Below are 21996 nucleotides of genomic sequence, written 5' to 3'. Positions count from 1 at the left end.
TTTTTATATGAAGTATGAATTTACTAAAAATATACTCCCTCCGTCTCACAATAGGAGTCACTCTTATTGTAGGCATAGGTTTTAAGAAATGTAAAGAATAGTGGGTTAAAAAAGTTGGTGCAATATGTGACTCGCTTTTTTATATTGATTTTATAATAAAATGTGAGTGAAGTGGGTTAGAGGAATGTGAGACCACTTACCATTTATGGTATAAATGAAGTGTGACTCTTATTGTGGGACAAACCAAAATAACAAAGTGTGACTTTTATTGAGGGACGGAGGGAGTATTACATAAAATGTTTAAAAAATAATTTCATATTACAAAAATAAAAGCATTAAAAAAACTAAGAATTTTTTAATTTAAAGTACGGAGTTACATTACTTAAAATGATAAAAAAAATAAAATAAAAAAGTATAATATAATAAATAAAACAATGAAAATAAATAACAAACATAATAGGACAATCAAAATAATTAAAGCATAGTAAACAATCCTAATGTCTAGAAAATAAAATAGGAGTGCAAATTTTTACTTAATTAAAAAAACTAATTACTACTACTACATAACAAAAACGAAAATGTTAGTACATAAAAGAAAAAAAGTATTCAAACATAAACATAATTAAAAACAATGAAAAGGAGAATGCATAACAAAAATGAACATTTGAGTATAGAAATAAAAAAGTACTGTATTCAAACATAATTAAAAAAAAGGAGAGAAGGAGAATGAAAATATAGAGATTTGAGCGCCAGCGGAGGTTCGAACTCTTGGTAGTGGAGAGGTATTACCAGCGAGTTACCATTAGAGCACAAAAATTTTACGTTAGTTACCACTAAATATATTATTAATACCATGATTTTTGGGGTACAGTTGTACCCCTTTGTTCCCACATGCATACGCCACTGATAGTGAGATGGATCGAAATGAAAAAAAGTGACAATTATTGTGGGACGAGAGAGTAAGTATCATCCTCTGACATCTCTTATTCAGGTATCCTTATTTTTGCTAATTACCTCCTCCTCTTACAAATCCTTGTAGCTAACTCCCAGGCACATAATATTAAGATAAGTGCTTCTTAGTCCACACATTTTTTTCGTAACTAGTTATTGTCATTGATTTGTCCAGTCAAGCTGTTGGAGCTAATAAATGCATTAATTTAATATACTATGTTGTTTGGTAAACCACTTGATGTTAATAGTTCATGCCCTTCTCTTCACTGGAAAAGTATACTGGAGTATCAAATTAATACTCCATGTACTACTGCTTCAAACTAAGATCTAGACTTTGTAGTTGTAATGTACTGTTGATATGATATTTCGAAATTTAGTTGATTGGAACACAATTAACTGTAGCTTCCATTCTTGTAGTTAAAACATTCTAATTATTTTAGGATATTTTAATCCGGAGTCTGCACTTACTTTGTTGGGTTCAAAAAATCAAAACTTAACCTCTTTATGTACGACTGTTATTACTACTTGTAAACTGCAAAACCTCCCAGACTATCTCACTGTTCCATTCATCAACACAGAGCAGCTTCTTACAAGATGAATTGACACACACACACACACACATAAAGATGAGTGAAGATGCAGGCAAGAAATTACTTAAATTTGTTACAAGAGAGCTCTAGACTCATTCTTTTAATGCATAGCCATGACTTACTGGAAATGGATGAAAACTAAACAAAACAAAAAAAAAAGCAGCACTATTAAGCCTCCACTAGTGCTAAGGTCACTAGTTATCAACTCCTGTTGGTTTTTGGGGCAGAGCTGTGCATGATGTCGAGCAAAACAGAGCTCTTGCATTTGAGGCACCTGGGATCCTCCTCCGACAGCATCACATACATTAGACACCGAGGGCATCCCACCAGCATCATCATCTTCGCTGTCGGGCTAGTTGAGTAGCAGAGCTGCTCATCCTGCTGGTTCACCGAGGCGCATGAGCTCGTCATCTGCGAACTCCTCGGTGGAGACAAGTTCAGCTTCAGCTCCAGCTTTGCTCCATTCACATTCATCCTTTTTACTACTCCCTTTCAACTGCTAGCTTAGCTACCTAATTAAGACACAAAATCATGAGCATGAAATAGTTGAATTGAGTTAGTTACTTTGTGTGTAACTGGATTACCTTAAGCCTTAAAGAGTTGTCTTAGGAGTAGAATCAGCAGCATCATATATATATATATATATATATATATATATATATAGAGAGAGAGAGAGAGAGAGGGATTGCTTTAATGCTCAATAAATTAAGGTGAGAGGTGGATGAAGAGAGATAGAAAGATGAGAAAGGGTGTGGTTGAGTTGAATTGCAAGGGGAAAGGTGGAAGAAGAGATGGAGTATTAATTGATTGAAAAAATCCCAAGAGCAGGAATGGGAAATTTGTAGTAAATATTGCAATTACACACCACACTGCTCTCATTCATTGCCTGAGGAGTCGGTGTGTGAATATACAATACACATACGTACGGTGTAACAAATCCATCAAAGCAACACGTAATTTCTAACGAATCCAATCACACCAATCCATTATTAGTTTTGGTATTGAAGTTATTGCATGTGTTGGACGGCTTCAATGTTGAGATTTTGTTCTTATCCCCATCAAAGCACCACTTAATTTCTCTTACTCGATTATTTGTGATTAGGTAGGTACTAATAGGGAAAATGGTCAGTGAATATACTTTAAACAATTTCTTTGAATTGGATTTCTATGCTTTCATTTCCAACTTTAATATATCAAAAACCATCCCCGTTATGCTCAAGACTAAGACTCATCCGATACCAAAAAACTACTTCTCTTTTATTGTCTTCCTCAACAAAAAATAATATTGATAGTGAATGACTTAAGTTTTAATGTAAAAATGGTAAAGAGAAAAATAAGAAAAAATTAATTGAAGTATTATAGGTAGAAAATGACATTCACCTACCTAATTATGAATAGAAATATGTACAACTAAAAATGAAAAAAACAGAACTAATTTTTATGGACGGAGTTAATAATGTTTCTATGTACAAAATACTTCTCTTTGATAATCGTATTTCTTTATACTATATTACTAGTGACAATATTTAGTATATTCTTGCCCAGCATATGAACTTAAATATTCGGAAATGAGTGTATCAATTAAAAGAAACGAAACCAACATGGAGTCAATCGTGAATTTAAATGGCAACAACCTAATTTCATAAATATTCACGGACCAAATTGAAGAAAATGGAAAATTTAAAGTTAAGTTGATGTACTCGAATTAAATGTCTAAATTCAAAAATAAAAAAGAGATGACCCAATTCAAAGAATCTCTGTTGGAATAAGAAAATTAATTAATTGGAGAACAAGAAGGCAAGAGATGAAGATATGGCAAGAATAAAGAAGGAAATCAATGAAGATTATGAAAAATCAAATACAAAGGATATTAGTATAATTAGAATATATTTTCCATGTTTAGCTAGAATTAGAGTCTATATATAGTTGTATAACCATGGAGAGAATAGAATTCAAGTCATTCACAATGTAGTCTTTAAAGTTCTCCCCGTCTTTTATTTTCCGCAATAATCTTTTATTTTCCGCATTATATTTCCTAATATGGTATCAGAGCGGGCCCAAGTCGATGATGGTTTTCTCTTTATCTCTTATCTACCTCACGAGTGGAAGACCGATATCCTTTCCGGCCCACATCGATGATGATTTCTCTTGCATTGACTACCCACGTGATGGAAGACCGATGTCCTTTCCGGCCCACACGTGAGGGGGCGTGTTAAATTCTCTAAATTCTATCTCACATCGACTTGGTGAAGATCCCTTCTAATCTATATAAGTGTGGATAATCCTCCCCCTTATGAGGCCTTTTAAGGGTGAGTGGCCCATTTCTAACATGGTATCAGAGCAGCTAACTATCATTCGTTAGTTTGTTCAAAAAAAAAAGCCCTCATCATCGTCCCTTTCCCAAAACTAGCCAAAACAACCACCAAATTAGGCCGCCGCAGCGCCGCCATATGAGCAACCAGAACACACGGCGGAAGAAGCAGAAACAGACGCCGGAGTCGCAGTTTCGGTGTACACTGGATCAGTGTTCCAAATCGAAGGACCTCTCCGCCGCCATCACTCTCTACGAATCCTCCTCAAGTCCAACCCTCACTCTCAACAATCTCAATTCCTTGCTATACATCTGCTCCGAAGCCCTTTCCAATTCAAATACCCGACAATCCGCAATTGACTTCGGATTCAAGCTGTTCCGCAACCACAACAATGAAAACCTCAAGCCAAACGAGGCGACGCTCACAGCCGTGGCTCGGTTGGCGGCGGCGAACGGAGACTACGCGTTCGACCTTGCGAAAAGCGTGATGAAACAATGTGCAGCGCCGAAGCTTAGGACTTTCACGCCGGCGTTGAATTGCTTTTGCGGCGTCGGAGCGGCGGATAGGGCTTATGAAGTGGAGGAGCATGTGGTATCGGCGGGGCCTCAGATGGAACGTGCCCTGCCTGCCGTGAATAGTTAGTTTGCGTTGATACCAATAGAGCAGAGACTAACAAGTTTGCTCAATCAATTGTTTCTTTAGCCATGGAAAGAGAACATCAGCTAAATTTTAAGGAGTTCAAGGAGTGGCTGGAGCAACATTCTGAATATGAAACTCTGGTAGACGAAACAAATATTGGGCTATACCAGCAAAACTTTGCACATGGTGGCTTTAGTATTACGCAGCTTGATGCCGTTGTGAAAGAAGTTCATAGAAAGACACAAAAACAACCACTTGTTGTGTTGCATAGAAAACGGTGCTCTCACTACTCTGAGAATGCCGATGAACAGGCAGGTAATTGGAGTTGGAAAGAAGGTGAAATCAAAGAGGCCAGATCGGCCATGTTGGAGAAGGGAAAGGTGGCTGCATGCCCGACACCTCTCCTCGATCAAGTTAAGAAAAGAAAGAAGAAGTTCACGGTTTGTCCGGCCGAGGGGAGAGGAAGAATGCGACCGAACAACTCCTCTCCAAATCTATAATGGCCGTGAAGGCCAAAGATGGCGGATAATGAGAGGGCGAGTAAGCTGCAAAGGCGCAGCCCACATGTCGGTGGAGCCAGGAAAGCTAAGAAAGAAAAGAAATGAAAATAATGGACTCATAGTTTGAGTTTGGAATGGGCCGAGAATGGTCTAAGATAGCTCCTCGACAAGAGTCAAAACTGTCTGAATTAGCTCCTCGACATGAGTCAAAATTGTCAGTCAGAGATAAAAAAATTCCTCAACACGAGTAAAAACTATCAGTCAGGAAAAAAACTCCTTGACACGAGTTAAAACTGTCAATAGAAAATTGAAGAGCTCCTTGACACAAGTTAAAACCGTCACCAGAAAATTGAAGAACTCCTTGAAACGAGTCTAAACTTTCAATGATGAATGAAGAGCTCCTTGAAACGAGTCTAAACTTTCAATAACTCTTAGATACGAGCCTAAACAATCAATGATGAGTTGAAGAAGCTCTATGATACGAGCATAAACTGTCAATGGAAATTAAAGAACTCTTAAATACGAGTATAAACTATATATCAAATTAAAGATCGTGCAAGTTAAGTGCCGAAAAAGTCGACACTCAACTTGAGGGGGAGTGTTGGAATAAGGAAATTAGTTAATTGGAGAACAAGAAGGCAATGGATGAAGATATGACAAGAATAAAGAAGGAAGTCAATGAAGATTATGGAAAATCAAATAAAAAGGATATTAGTATAATTAGAATATATTTTCCATGTTTAGCTAGAATTAGAGTCTATATATAGTTGTGTAACCATGGAGAGAATATAATTCAAGTCATTCACAATGTAGTCTTTAAAGTTCTCTCCGTCTTTTATTTTCCGCAATAATCTTTTATTTTCTGCATTATATTTTCTAACAATCTCAACATATTGAATATATATTTTTATAACCATGATTTTATTAATACTATTATTACGTTTTACACGTGAATTATAAATATCAGCACTATATACTCCCTCCCCTCCGTCCCACAATAATATACAATCTTTCATTTTTAGTCCGTCCCACAAGAATATGCACTTTCTAATTTTAGAAAATCTTTTCTCTGTAATGAGGTGGGACCCATTCGCCATTAACAATATTTTAATTACTTTTTCTCTTTACATCTCTATCACTTTACCAATTTTACATTAAAACACGTGTCAAATCCAAAGTGCATATTCTTTGTGGACGGAGGAGTATTAATTTGCGCCTGACACTTACGATCTGCACAGTGAATTCAATTCAATTCTTTGTATTATATGTAGTCTATATTTTAGTGCCCTCTAAATAACTTTTTTATTGAATCTGGAACAATAGTGAAATTTAGAAAAGGTAGTAGCGGAAAATTTGCATTATCATATTTAACTCATGCTTGGAGCTATGAAACAATTGCAAATCGAAAGCATATTTACTGTTCAGATTTTCCAGTCTTTCATTTAATTCACAACAGTTCTTTTTTATATGTACTTCATTTTATTCATTGTAATCTATTTTATGTGTTTCTGCATATGAAATGTATGATTGTCAACTTCCCTAGATATTTTTTTTACGAAAAATGCTCCAACCAAAAATCTATTGAGTCATGGTCAAACTGAAACATGTATGATCTCACATTAAAATACCGACTCCATCGACTTATTAAGATCAAAACTCCAAAGAGTTTAGACTACAACAGATATGCACGATAAAAGACAACAAGAGATTAACACCTCTAAGAATGATTCACACAGTTATAAAGGCATTAAGAATAAAAAAAGATCGATGAGATAGAAATAGAAAATAAAGTAGGAGGGAGAATAAAATTTTTATCAAAAATGAAATGACTCAACTAATTTAAGACGAGCTAAAATTACTTTGAAACAGAGGAATTACCATGAAAAAAAAGACTAGACTCAGTGAACCGTTATTGTAGTTAATGCACTTAACATCATCAATATTTACTCAAATGTTAGCCAACCTACGCCATCGCACTCCCTGGCCTACTTCAGCAGAAAATGGTTATTCAAGTTAATGCATTGCAGCAAGATCTGCCCCTCCGTTGCCAACTGCGCATAGGAGCATTGAATTGAAAAATATTTATGTGGCTGCTTGCCTTATCTTTTTTTCTATTTACTTTTCCCTTTTCATTCTGTCATCCATTTTTAATGTTGGTTTCATTATGTGATCCATCATAATCGACATTGTTTTACTTTAAGCACCATTAATCGACTTCATTTTGTTCAATAGACAAATTGATTATGCATGCGATTTGCTGCCACATCATAATCGATTTTATTGAAAGAGGTAGTGAAAAATTGAAATTTCATAATGTAGTACTATTATTTAGCTTGTAATTTTTTTTAAGATTTACTGATTTAAAATTTGTAATTTAAATTATTACCATCTTTATTTATAGTACTCCCTCCATTCCATATTTCCATAGACCATTGCTATCTTATTTTATTCTCTTTTCATTTCTTTATGTTTTTCATTTGTTACTATTCCCTCCGTTTCATAGTAATTGAGACATTTTATTTTGAACACTCGTTTTGAATAAATGACGGTTAAAATAGAGCTGCTCTCCAGCCTCCGAAGCAAGTAGCAGCCGCGCCAGAGGAAGACGGAAGCGGGGAGCCCACTGGCGGATCCAGGTGGGGTCGGGCGGGGTCGGCCGACCCCACCACCTGCCACGGAGTGCACCGGAAGCTACTTTCTTCTGCCTCCGACCCTACGGCGTTCACGTCTTCGCCCCCACCTCACGTCCTCACGCTGTGTGAGATGATGAGGAGACTGATCAGAGAGAAAGGAAGGAAGTGAGGCAGCCGGATGGGTAGACTGTTGTCGAGAACGAAGGAGTTGGAGGGGAAGAGTCCTTCCACGGTTTTTGTTTTCGAAGAGAAAGAGGAATGGTATTGGAGATGTCATTATTGTTTTCTCATCCCTATATTCACTCGTCAAATAGAATAAACCGGCATCAATAAATTTAACTAAGTTTAAAAGATTAAATATCTTAAATATGTTATCTAATTGTAAAATGGGCTTTGAAATATTTTCTTTATTTGAATTAATTCTTAGAAGTCCATTAAAAATATTTTCTCATCTTATCAATTAATGTTAAATAGTAGTAGTAATATTTTTTTTACAGTATATCAAAATCAATTTATCTAAATTAATATAAGTAAATATTTCTTAATTTCTTCTACTCTTAGTTTTATAATTTAAATTTTCAACCTTATTATTCATATTCAATTTTTTAAATCTTTAAAAATTTGGTATGTTACAGAAAAATTATGCTATGTGTTTGTCATTTTTTTTGTCAAAATACGTAATATAACATAATTGTTCTCTCTTACTTTATTATTTATTTGCATCTTTGTTTTATCTAAGATCATATTTTATTCTTTCTTCAGTTAGCTCCATAAACGTCTTTTTCTTAAATTCTGTATCCAAAAGAAGAGTCTCGCTTATAACGGGACGAAGAAAGTGGAGTATGTTGTTTTAAGAATATCGATACTCGCATGAATTATTTATTTTAAAAAATATATTTATAAAAATAATTAATTTAAACAATTATTTTAAATAAATATTTACTATCTTGTTCGACCCCACGATAATTTGTTCCTGGATCCGCCATTGGGGGAGCCCCTCCTCCGCCCCCTCCGGAAGAAGGCGGCTGGAGTGCGGTCGTGGCTACTACTCGACTCCACGGGCCAGGCCCAGGTTGTGGAGGTAGGGAAGCACGCCATCATGCGGCGGACCGGGCTGCCGGCCCGCGATCTCCGGATTCTCGACCCGCTCCTCTCCTATCCCTCCACCGTTCTCGGCCGTAAGCGGGCCATTGTCATCAATCTGGAGCATATTAAGGCCATCATTACTGCTCAAGAGGTTTTCCTGCTCAAGTCCAAGGATCCTTCCGTGATTCCCTTTGTTGATGAGCTTCAGAGGATGATTCCTCGCCATCACCAGGCCGTCAAGTCTCAGGTTTCTTCTTCCATTACATTCAGTGTGTGTTAGTTACATAGCATGGTGCAAACACAGACTGCTGCTGGAGTGAGTATGGAGGTTGGTTAGCCTAATTGTATGGTATCATTTGCTTCAGTTCAGATGGTCAAATTGCTTATTATGTTTGTGCCGCTTTTGCTGCCAAATTTGATGGATTTGGGCAGAGATATATTGCATGGAATAAAATGTTTCCTAAATGTGTTCTGAGGTTGTGATTATAAAAGAGCAGTGACATATAGCCTTGCTATATATCTTATTCCTATTTATATAATCTGTCTTTTTAATTTAATTGGCGTTCTGGAATGGAGTACCTAATTGGAGAATTTTAATTATTAATTCCATAATTGCCTTCAAATGCCATTTCAGCATTAATTAAGGTTAATTTTGCTATAGTTTTTGTTTTTAATCTGTCTGCAAAAGCACAGAACCACATAGTATAATAAGAATAGGAGGAAGAATAACACCAGTTAAAAAGCCAAAATATGGCCCTTAGCAAAGTAAATGTACATAAATTTACATGATATAATTTCCCTAAATTTTAAATTGAAACTGAATTAAATTATAAATTCGATATAACAATCTTATGTCGCTTCCATTACTTTATGATCTAGAATATATTCAGGATTTTAACTAAGGACAGGTGTCTTTTTAGATGATTTGTGGTGGTGGAAGCCATGTATAACTATTTTGTGTGCCAACTCTTGCACTCTCCAAAGGTCATTACTCATTACCCTCAATAATATGGCTACCGTATTCGGATACTCCCTCTGTTCGCCATTAAATGTTCAATAATATGGCACGGATTTTAAAAAATTATTTGACTTTATGAAGTAAAGTGAGTAGAAAAGTTAGTGAAATATGAGACCTACTTTTATATATTAATTTTATAATAAAATGTGAGTGAAATGTAAGGTCTACTTACCAAATATGATAAAAGTGAAATGAGATATTTATTGACGGAAGAACGAAAAAAAAAGGGATATTTAACGGAGGACAGAGGGAGTATAAGATCGTCTCTCTCTATAAAGTGGTATAATCAGCTAAACTTTTTTTTTCTCATTTTATAAATTATAATTTCCTTAATAAAGTGTCTAAAATAAAAGACCTTTATTGGCAAACAATTTCAGTCATCCTTGCATTACATTATCCATTTTAACCCTAACCTTTTATAACATAATAACAATATACTTACTGATTTTCTCGATTTGATAGTATATAAAAAAAATTCTAAAGTAACCCAACTTCTAAATTAAAATCCAGACACTTACATGGAAAAAAAAACATTACATTATCCTTATTTGGGTATATATTACTTTTACATTAAAATCGTTATATCTTGAACTTGATCGTAGCATAGTTTGTTGGCCGATTTCATTTTATATGATTGCATTTTCTAGATGATTGCCCACTATTAAAATAATAAATTCAAGGAAATATACCAAAAGAATAAATAAGTAATGAACAAATCTTAATTTCAGACCGAAATATTACTTGTATTTCAAATTTAATGCGATTTGTCAAATGTAATTTAAAAAGGGATCGTAAAATTGCATCTCTAATACTCGTAATTACTGTATAACGAAAATACCGAAACGCGGTGGAGCAATGGGCAACTCAGGATCATCCTCCGACGATCCCCGCTACTCCGCCGCCGCCAGGTTTTCTATCACTTATCACTTCGAGATATGCAATTCGAATTTATGCTGGGCTGACGCTTTTTTACATATCTGCAGAGCTTTTACTCCCAAGGGATTGGAAGATTTGAGATCGCTCCACGCATCGCTTGCTGCTCAGTCCGGAACTAATGGACAATACGTCTCTCCTGATGTTTTCAAGGTGCTGTTTGTCCTTCCACTACAAACAATTTTGCAGTTTCCACGTATATTTCAGGTGATTACTAGTATGAGCTTGCATATGTATGTATATAGGCGTATATTGGCATCGATGGGCCTTTTGGGGATAGAATTTTCGATTTGGTGTCACAGAAACGGAAGGATCAAAGGCTTACTTTTGAAGACCTCGTTATTGCTAAGGTAATTTTACAGCTTTTGGGGAACTAATTGTCCTTGAAATTTTTGTTATGGCCTATTATGTTAGAAAACTGCACACTTTCAATTTTCTAAGAGCTTTGTAGAGAGGATAAGTATTTGTTTGTTTGATAGTTAGGAACTTCGCCAGCTTTGGGCACAGGACACTTATTGCCTTATTACTTAGAATTACTATGTTATTTGGGGAAGTCAGGTTGGGTTTTCAAATTGGGAATGGAAATTAGGGGCATTACTCTCATTAATGTTGTTTGGTATTGAGGGTTCCCGGAATCAAAATTGTTGTTTGTTAAATCTGATTCCCGGAGTGATTCTGTCCTCAGCCATTACTTGATCAGTTTAAGTACTTGAACCAACCGCCATAAGGGGAGATTTGATAAATGTTGATGTGAGAACAAGAAGCAGAGAAGAATTTAAAGGAAAGAGGACTTAGTGCAACATAATGTAGCCCGATGGAGACAGATTATCTTTTATCATCTCTTGAAATGCAGCCAAGCATAGACTGTGAATGATTGTCTGATTGGCGAGCTCTACGAGACGATATGGATGAGTGGATGCTCATGTGGTGGTGTTTTACATGTATGCTGCAATGCTAGTTGCTAGAATTGACTTCTTTGAGTACAATTTTTTTGGACACTTCAGCTCTATCCATCTTGTTATCCCAATTTGACTATATTTACAATCTGAACACAGACTCATCCAACTTTAGGATATGCAGTACCGAAACCCAGGTGCAGATGGAGTTAATTTATGTTCCCTTTGTTTCCTTGATAATAAAACCTAGGTACAAAATGAATTTCCTTTCAAGCCTTTCCCAAATAAAATGCCGCTTAATTCCATTTAAACCCACATATGCACCCCCACCTTAGCTTGTCTTCTTCCTGTACATGTTTTCCCTTTCCGTGTGCGTGGAATTTGGGTGGGAGGGAAGTTATTAGTTTTCATAACCTCTTAAAATGAGAATACCATAAGTGTGAGTTTATTCATTCTTCTTGTTTTAGGGGACATATGAGAAGGGGACTAAGCAGGAGATTGAAGAGTTCATTTACCAAATACTAGATGTATCGGATGATGGTATAGTTGGAAGGTAACAAATGACAATTCTTACTACAGAGTTCTATTTGTACATAAAACCAATTTTCCAGTCTAATATTATATTATACTCGGTTTTTGCTAGATCTGATCTTGAAGTTGTCTTAACTTCAATGTTCAATAACCTTTTTCATGAAGATGGCTCCGAGCTTAAGCTAATTGAGGCTTTCATTGATGCTGCAAACCTTACTAGTGATAACATGTCCCTTGAAGATTTCCAGAAATGGTGTGCCCATGTTCCAGCAGTCAGGAAATATCTGGGTAGTTTGTTAAAGCCATCTGATTCAGGTTTCTCTCTCTCTCTCTCTCTCTCTCTCTCTCTCTCTCTCTCTCTCTCTGTGTGTGTGTGTGTGTGTGTGTGCGCGCGCCTTCTTTGACAAGGGTACAACTTTGTGTAACAATAGATCAAAATTGACCACAATTGTAATTTTCCACAGAGCATTCGAGTCTTGTCCATATGCATGTCAAAAAAGGTTTTCTCTAACTACAATCTTATCTCTGCATAATACAAGTTATACTTCCATGAAAATACCCCATGAAAATTGAGTTGTGCAGACAGCATTCCGACGGAAGACCACTTTAAAGGCGGTTGCTCACTTCTCGTTTTGCAGGTACTCAGATACCGAAGTTTCTTATTCCAGACAATATTGATCATGGTCAAATTTTGTTAACAAAGGAATATGCTTGCCATATTGGTGGAGCACTCTCCCATCATGATTTGGAGGAGTGGAAACTTCTATATCACAGTGGTGTTCATGGACAAAGTTTCAACACATTTTTGGGCCATATGATGTGAGTAGCTTGCTTATGACATAATTTTTTTGTCGCGTTACCATGCTGTGTTACCAGTCCCAAAGGACAAGTGCATAGATGTACGTGACTCTGATGTAATTATACGAAAGGCATATGTTTGCTTTTGTATCATTTGTAATTTGGAAGAGGGCGATGGCCAAAATCTGTGTATTTCTGTGTCAGTTTCTAGGCTGCCACTTCTATCTTTGAAAAAAGGGATGAAATTGGTATTTGTTTAATCTGCAGAAAAGCACCTACGGTATTGGTCATCAAAGATAAAGAAGGTTACATCTATGGAGGCTATGCTTCTCAGCCATGGGAAAGACATCCTGACTTCTATGGGGATATGAAGTCTTTCATTTTTCAATTATACCCAAAAGCAGCAAATTACCGGCCAACTGGAGCCAACCATAATATACAATGGGTAAGTATTTGAGTTCTCTGCAATGAATCAGTAAAATATGTATTCAACAGAGTGGTACATAGCATGGCATTACTCACATCCTCAGCATTTCAACTCACAGCTTCCCAAGTGTCATATCGTTTGCTTACAGTTCTTAAACATGGCAGAATAGACCACATCTTACCTTTCTAGGATCAAAAGAATGTGGTTGAAACCCTTAGTCCATGGAGGTCCATGTATCAAAACTCTGTGGTGAATTCAATCATTCAATGGTGATCATTACAAAGTTTCTTGTTTTTGCAGTGTGCTGTAGGTTTTAGTTCAGAGAGCATTCCTAATGGAATTGGTTTTGGAGGCAAAATAAACCATCTAGGCTTGTTCGTATCAGCAAATTTTGATCAGGGCCACACCTTTGAGTGCACTACATTTGGAAGCCCATCATTGTCCAAGACTGCCCGAATATATCCAGAGACGATCGAATGCTGGGGTGTTGTTCCAGCAGCAGGAGATGATAGGCCTGGAGGTATTAAAGGCACAGTGCTCGACAGGTTTAAGGAGGATCGTCATATGCTTAATATGGTCGGACTTGCAAATTCAAGCGAATAAATCTTATGCACAAATATGACCTTGAGCCTTGGCGTGTTGAGCCTCATCACGTATTTTTCTTTAGATGCCAAAACTTTTGTCCTTGTTCTGCTCAAGGCCTCCCAGTGTGCAAAATGTTATGCTGTACTAGATCGATTCATGTATAGAGCATGAGTATCTACATGCAATTTCATAGTTTGCTTTTTTGTATTGGTCATGTTTAGATCGCTTTCATTGCGCTTTGAGCAACTAATTTTCGGCAATTACTATTTTTAAGAAATTTTGGGCTTGGTTAGAAATCTCTGTATAACTCAGGCACAATATTAATACTCCATTCAAAAATAGTCTTATTTTACCATTTTGGTATGTCAAAAAAAAGTCTCATTTCTAAACATGAAAAGCTTATATCTCAGCACTTTATCCAATTTTTCACTGCTCTCCCATACTTTACACACCACAACGGGACTATTTTTATTTTTTGTAGAGGAAGGGAATGAAACTTACAATTATCAGTGTGAAACTTACTATTATCACCTACTAAATAAACGTCTGTTCCTTAACACTAACATGGCTAATGATGACCTAGCAGATACACATTCACAATAGAAAGGAAATTAAGTTTAAATAAAAATTCAGAAAGTGAAATAGAAACAAAGCTATTCATAAACCATACTGTTGGGAAATATTAGTACGAATTTGAAAAGGTTCATACCATAAAATCCATTCAATCGATGACATAACAATCTGAGGCAGCAAAAACCGAACTAAAGTGTTTAACAAATGCTTATCAGAAACAAAACTGCCCCCAACAAAACAAATTTTATGAATCCAAAACAATATGCATTAATTGAATAAAAGTGATTCATAAACTAAACTGTTGGAGAATACTATGTAGAAAAGGTTAATACTACAAAATCCATACAAACGATATGACATGAAAATCTGTGGCATCATAAACCGAAGTTCAACAAATGCTTATCAGAGACCAAAATACCCAAAAAACCATATTTAATGGAGCGGTAAGCATAAATTGAATACTCCTCCTATAATAATCCCACAATAGTAATAGAATTTCAACCATGAAATATTGCAACTATGATTAAAAAGATCAAGGTGATTAATTTACTGGCTAGGGCTTTAAAATGTGATTGGGAGGATGCAACCAAAAGCTTAGCCTAAGAAATAAGTGGCCAAGATACAAAATTTATAATATATGATTGGGAGGACAAAACAAATTTCATTATATGCAACTTAAAGGAGCATAATCAAAGCAGTAACAAGCAACCAAGATAGACAATTTAAGCAGCATCAATCAACAATGAAACACTATATCAATCATATAATATCAAAATTCATATTAGGAAGATTTAAGTTCATCTAACAAACATCAGATAATCATCTTAAAATCATCAGATGAGACCGTTCAAACCAAGAACAAACAAGGAGTATCAATTATCCGAAACAGATATGACCGAAAAACATAAACCATAAATTTAACCTAAAAAAACTTGTTCAATAGCGCCTGGCACCACCTCCGCGGCCGTAGCTGACTTGAGGCGCGCCTCCAATAGCCCCATCCTCCTCTCTGAGGACGACCCCAGGGAGATCCTTCATTCCCAGCGACTCCAGTAAATCCACAGTCTCCTGGTCGACCTCAATGCGGTCAACCTTGATCGCCGACTCGTCGGGAACAAAGTCCATACGGCGCTCCCTTTCCTCCTCCTGCAGCTTGAGAGAGATGCCGCGGACCGGCCCCTTCTGGATCCGCTTCATCAGATGGGTTGAAAATCCAGCGATTTTGTTGCGGAGGCGCTTCGATGGGATGATGGCGACCTCTTCCAGAATCTTCTTGTTGGTGTGGAAATCGAGCGTCATCTTCGCGTAGTAGCGCTCGATGACCTGCCTGGATGATTTCTTCACGGTTTTAGTCCTAACGCGACCCATGGCGGCGGTTGTTGTGTTGTGGCGCGGCGGGGAGATGAGAGAGTGGAGTGCTGCTGTTAGGGTTTGGGCTTTGAGGTGACGATTTGCGATTGATCGAATTATATATAAGGGGATTTAGTTAGGGTTTAGCAATGAGGGCCTGTCTTTTATGTTTATTTCAAAATGGGCCACGGGTTCACTAAATTGATTTGCTCCGGTTCGAGTTGGACGAATCGAAATCGGGCCGGCAGTTTGAATAATTGCGATGTTGAATTTTAATGCTGAGCCCAAAACATTTATTGTTGAGCCCAGTAACGGTAGAACTAAAATTTTAAACATAAAAGTATTATACAAATTAAAGTCTTTATGTTGCATTATCTAGAGAGTTCGTGTGTGATTCTCAATATTTATTTCATCAGTGGAGACATATTAACTTACTTATTGGATGATTTTAAAAAATACCTTGATTAACTCTACAAAATTAAATATTAATTTTGGGCATTAACTCTACAAACTTAAAGCTTTTAAAGTTGTTGTCAAGAAATTATAAAAAAATTCATATCATAATATTATTTACCGGAATATTTTCGCAGGTAGGAGATTAACTTTGGTAAACTCATAATATTATTTGCCAAATTGAAAATTAGTGAAACAAACTCAATTTTTGCAAAAGTTCCATGATATTAAGGACTATTATCCCAAAATTTTATTAGACATAAGTAATAATCTATCAAATTCTAATTTCTAAATATAAGAATGGGAAAATAGTACAACACTTTTCTAATTCATGAAAATGAGGAGTATTTTTCTTTATTTTCATTCGCATAACAAATTAGTAGGAGTACTAATTTTTGTTTATGAAAATTTCTTTATTATTTTTTCTATCTCTTTTAATTTATCCATTTTTTTCTCTTTCAAACTTAATTTAATTGATCATTTTAATTTCAGAATAATATGTACTAAATTTAGTCTTACAGTCTTTGTTTAATAATAAAATTAATTTTAAATAATCCCAAATCAACTTGTTCTTTAGTAACCTGAGTACAATTGTTAGAAGAATTTTAGATCAATTTAATCTCGTTTTAATAGATCAATTTAATCTCGTTTTAGACTATTAACCATAATAAAATCAAATAATTTCTTTAACAATGGGATATAAGGAAATATGTCTTTCTAGAAGTTGGAGGCAGAAAGCACTGCAAATCGTGATTGTAATGTTGCCATTATCGACGGCGAAGCAGCCCTGGCCTTCTACTGCTTGCTGCGAAGATTAAACTCGAAAATCTGTTCTTTTTGGTATTTTTCTCATTTCATTCACTTATGCGCTTATGATTTAACCGTCTCGCTCAAAATTAGACTGTTTGGATTCGGATGTGTATCCGATCGCTACCTCGATGCTCTTTGAGCTAGTTTAGCATAAATTTATGTGTAATTTGATTGCTTTCTTTGCTCATTTGTATTGTGCATAAACTTTTGTTATTGTACGCTGATTCTTTTCTGTGATTTTGTTCCTCTAATTCTATTAGATTGTGTCAGGTGTATGATTTCTGGAACGTTTGTGGATCTATGAAATAAAAAGATTTAATGATATGTTAGATGTATCTAGAGGTGGTTATATTACAATTTAGGATCGATAATATAGATGCTTGGGTATTTTTATCCTCGCCATTATGATTTCTCCAATGCAGCCCTTACCCCATTGGATAAGGATTCAAGCCACTAGACTCAAATTGAGTATTAAACAATATATTAGCTTATCCTAATTTTATAGTATATCCAGGCTAATCTTCAAGAGTGAACACCCCCCCTTAAGGGTATTGTTGTGCATTGAGTAACAATTAGTGAGTTGATTCGCGATTCACTTGTCGTTATCTGCTTATGAAGTTGGAGAAATGATCTAATCCAGTTGAATTAGGAACATATAGTGCGTTGGATGGAGGAAAGCTTTGGAGTTTACTGCTTTTGTTAAGTGCAAATTGTGAACAAGACTTTTCTTCGATTGCCCTACACTTCTAAAAATGCATTTCACCTGAGTGATTGGCTTAGTGGCATTAGATTTAGATAGTTAAAGCTTCAAACTCAGTAGTTGATACCAGAGAGAGAGAGTGGCCTCAGCAGTTGGTGCTTCCTGTTAACTCAATTTTGTGCCTTATGGGTTTGAATATGTTATTTTTTGACAGAACACTTTCATATTTTCGATGTTCAAAAGAAATGACTGGGAGATACTTGAATGTGACTATTTTCATTTATTTCTAATTTTTCCCTCTTTATTCAAAAATCTATCAGAGGAAAGAGTACATAACTTGCTGATTGGTTTGAGTTTCCATTGGGGCGATCAGTTTGCCATCTTAAGTTTCTTTGCTCTGCATCTAGAAGAAAGAGTATTTTCGAAGTCACTTCTCTTCAGACGGAGGCTACAATTAACTTTCTTTCCTCTCCCAGTCATTTCTTTTGAAAATAGAGAGAATTGTTCAGCTCCCAATTCTTCCTGAAGACAACTAAGACATACAAAAGATGCAAAAAAAGCAGGATTATCAGACCAAAATTTGAAGATCATGAAAAAGACTCCATATCCCTTAACCCTCCAACCAACTGACCAACTCAAGGAGGACCATTCAATAGGGTTGTCAGGACCACTTAAATCAATTTTCCTTTTTTTCTAAAATCTGCTCTGATACATTGTCCTTGTTTAATTCCTAAAATTATACTATCATCTGACTGTTTAAATCACAATTCAGGTGATTCCGTTGAGAATACCCCTAGGTCAACTATTGACCTTACTCGAAAATACACTCTTATAGTCCGTACAAGTTCTTATGGTGAGCTTCGGAGTACCTTTGACCAAGACACATCTTTTGACCAAACTGTAGATAGTGGACATTTGGACGGCATTCAGGGAGACAAGTTGTTGGAACAGATTTTTCAACCAAGCCGTGAGTGTGTTCAAGAGACACTTTCCATTATTAGCCCCAGCCCACTTACTGATATTGTTGCTACGTACTTTGATCATAGTGAGCAAAGTTCTCGTTTATGCTTCCTTCTCTAACAGAAAGTCCACCAGGCTCGCCTTGCATATGCTCCTATACACGATCTTCTTAATAACCTTCCCCTGGAGTTTGAATCTGACTCATATTCACTCTCTGATTCCAAGTGCAACTTGGCGTATAATGTCTTTCTCCAGTTTGACCGTCTTGAAAATCCCTTCATCTCTAATGCTTCACAGAACTTTGATGATATGCGCCAGCTCTTCTCCCAGCTCACTCACGAGCTTAATCATCATCCAGTAAAGCCAAGGTCAAGGGCTACCAATGCGCTAGTTGCCCTTGCTGGGAGCCCCATTTGTTTCGCTCTTTTCCCTTCTAATATGATTAAGAAAGAAAGGGGTAACCTTGTTCTGCTTGATGAGGCATCAAGAAGTGCTTACGTATTGCGCAGAGATCTAGACACCATTGATCGCCTGGTTTCCCATGTATACGATGATGTTGAATACGACAAGTTCTCTATTCACCATGCATTGGAGAGGGAGATGGACAAGTATCTCATTCAGCAGGTACTGAAGCAGCTCCAGAGAAACCGTCCAAGTTTTATGGAACGGCTTACATATCTCGAGGGAAATTTGTTTCTCTGTTTTGATGCAATAAAACAGACCAGATCATGTATTCTTCAAAAGATCCATCTGCATCAACTTCCTGACTGATTGCATCAGAGCAAGATGAAAACTTTCTTGTGAAGATATTCGTGACAGCAGACGTGCATGCATGATGGCCCCACCATTGGTGTGTTCGGACTGCACAAGCTTGGCCAGCCGTTTCACCCACAAGATCTATGAACCTATTCTGTCAACATCTTGCAGCTCATCTAGGTTGGAGAATGGTGATATTGTTAATATAGGAAATGACAGTCTATGTAAGTTGGTTGTGCTCTGGATGATAGTCTACTAATCTGATCGTCTCGACGTGCTGTTGTGGTTGCTCGAAGGAGAGATTATTGCCTTTCGGACTTCCTCTTTCGAAGGTGTGCATTGTCAGCTATGCAAATTATTAGTATGTCTTGAATCAGTATAGTTTGCAGCTAGCCGGCCTAGCCCGTCATTTGTGTGCCTATTTATATAGAAATATGACGCATAACTCTGTAATCCGAAAACAACCTAAATACTATATGTTCTCCGTTTTCTGCCCGTGGACGTAGCCAACACAACGTTGGTGAACCACGTAAAATTCTGTGTCGCTTTACGTTTCCATTTGTCTCAATTACACAATTGCTCTATTATGTCACAACACAAATAACATATTCAACACCAGTTATGTGACATACTGACATTCATTGATAATACACTTTGCAAGCACGCTTTGATAATATTGGCCATTTTTCTGTTTCACACACTCGATTCTTGAATATTAGCAATAGGTCTGAAATTGTGGTTGGAGAGTTTGATTCGATATTAATGGTAAGAAGTTAATTGAGTCCATTTTAATACGCTCAAAAAATAGGTTTTCAGTTTGCGTATATTTATGATGACATGTGATAACCTGATTCATATTATATCATATGATGGTGCAACTGATGCATATTTATGATGACTTATTTCTAAATCAATTTGAATTATCAGTGATTTCTCCAAATTATTTAGCCCCCAGATTAGTATTTTGGAGGCAATTATTTTCATACATGATGTTTTAGCAGTTGGATGAGAGTTGGTGACATGTAGGTAGACGAGTAAATGAAATGAGAGAGAATTTAACCAAGATTAAAACCATGCATGATTATTGAGACGAAACGGAGTTAAATTTAGGCGGCAGGGTATCATTAATACTCCCTCCGTCCCGGACTACTCGCACATTTCCTTTTCGGCACGGAGATTAAGGAATGAGTGTATAGCAAAGTCAACAATTGCGGCTGTAGGTGATAATTTTTACTAAAAATGGAAAGAGTGCAAATAATTTGGGACGCTCAGAAAGGAAATAAGTGCAAGTAGTCCGGGACGGAGGGAGTATTATTGTTAAATTAGTCATTATGTATGCGATTCGGTTTCGAAATATCAAATCCACACAGCGCTTTTTAAATTGATATGCGTTATTGTTATTATTATTATTAGTATTACATTATTGTTGATATTGCTGTAGTACTGGTTGGTTTTGCAGCGGAAATCAATTTAGTTTGATTGAACGATTTACATCTGGACATGGTTTTTACCCAATTGTAAACTAGAAACTTGTTTATAAACATATAATCACAGATCATGCTGAATATATTTGTAATTAAATATAACGATTTACCGTATGAATTCAAGTAATTGAATTCGAACTCCTTCTTCAATCGTCTCTACCACGGATCTTCTGATCTGTTCCCTTTTAACTCGAATTTGACCTTTGTGTGGGCAAAGCTTGTCAAATCCTCAAAAGCCGGAGAAGAATTGAAGACAGAAATCTCTACGGAAGAAGAACCCTAAAAAACGATAATTTTCTCTCGACAGATTGTAGAGATCGAATTTTTACGTAGAATCAATGTATCTGTCTTCTCTTCTTCTCCCTTTTATATTAAGTTAATTATTTTTGGGCCAGACCAGGAATCTGTGGAGGATTGGATTGGATTGGGCCACAGTTCAGGCTTCCACTAATTAAATTAAAAGCAATTTAATTCAAGTCCAAACTTAAATATTATTATCATCCACTATAAATATAATATTGATTGTCCGTCCAAACCGAAATTACGAGTATTCCGGGACTTCCTCTTTAATTAAATCATTTCCCGTGTTAAAGATATAAATATCCATTAATTAATATCAAGTCTGCTATCTGGATATTATTAATTAATTTCTTTTTCAAGAGTGGTCTAGTTTAGAAACATTATTTATTATTCATGGAATAAACTCCAACTGGCCAGTTTTCTGAATAATAAAACATTTTTCTAAACACCTATTGAGGATATTATCATACTGGTCTCTCCCAGCTCACGATTCATTGCAATAACAATACTAGCACCACTTAGACATTAATGATCATTACCCAATCTATCAGTATTCTTGGGCAACGAAATTCCCTCACCATTTGATAAGTCAAAGTAGTTTTCAATTAATATCGTATGCTCAATGTTATGTCAACAATGATTAAGAAACGACAATCACCGTGACCTCGTCTTTCAGTAAATAGCCAAGAAAGACTTATCTAACTGTTTGAT

General features: G+C 36.1%; 3 protein-coding genes, 1 long non-coding RNA gene and 1 pseudogene across 4 annotated transcripts; 3 read left to right on the top strand and 2 right to left on the bottom strand.

Moving 5' to 3' along the window:
• Window positions 1-1479: 1479 nt before the first annotated feature.
• On the bottom strand, window positions 1480-2396 carry LOC121764723. Its single transcript, XR_006042615.1, has 2 exons — window positions 2126-2396; window positions 1480-2053 (listed from the first exon to the last, which is right to left on the bottom strand). It is a non-coding gene; the product is annotated as an uncharacterized LOC121764723 (long non-coding RNA).
• Window positions 2397-3991: 1595 nt separating this feature from the next.
• On the top strand, window positions 3992-4495 carry LOC121764389 (proteinaceous RNase P 2-like). The gene has a single exon (XM_042160421.1). It carries the CDS (start codon window positions 3992-3994, stop codon window positions 4493-4495), a length of 504 nt encoding a protein of 167 aa, XP_042016355.1.
• A 5995-nt stretch (window positions 4496-10490) lies between these two features.
• On the top strand, window positions 10491-14195 carry LOC121765978 (MTOR-associated protein MEAK7-like). Its single transcript, XM_042162285.1, has 8 exons — window positions 10491-10637; window positions 10713-10815; window positions 10908-11012; window positions 12026-12111; window positions 12202-12404; window positions 12728-12908; window positions 13155-13332; window positions 13615-14195. Exons 1-8 carry the CDS (start codon window positions 10585-10587, stop codon window positions 13915-13917), a joined length of 1212 nt encoding a protein of 403 aa, XP_042018219.1. The 5' UTR covers window positions 10491-10584; the 3' UTR covers window positions 13918-14195.
• A 1032-nt stretch (window positions 14196-15227) lies between these two features.
• LOC121763295 (40S ribosomal protein S17-like) lies at window positions 15228-15925 on the bottom strand. The gene has a single exon (XM_042159290.1). The coding sequence runs from the start codon at window positions 15838-15840 to the stop codon at window positions 15409-15411; it is 432 nt and encodes a 143-aa protein (XP_042015224.1). The 5' UTR covers window positions 15841-15925; the 3' UTR covers window positions 15228-15408.
• Window positions 15926-17970: 2045 nt separating this feature from the next.
• LOC121764388 lies at window positions 17971-19988 on the top strand (annotated as a pseudogene).
• Window positions 19989-21996: the final 2008 nt, after the last annotated feature.

The sequence above is a fragment of the Salvia splendens genome, chromosome 14 (assembly GCF_004379255.2).
Source record: "Salvia splendens isolate huo1 chromosome 14, SspV2, whole genome shotgun sequence".
Taxonomy (NCBI): domain Eukaryota; kingdom Viridiplantae; phylum Streptophyta; class Magnoliopsida; order Lamiales; family Lamiaceae; genus Salvia; species Salvia splendens.
The sequence above is the reverse complement of the archived record's forward strand: the minus strand, read 5'-3'. Positions and strand labels throughout refer to the sequence as shown.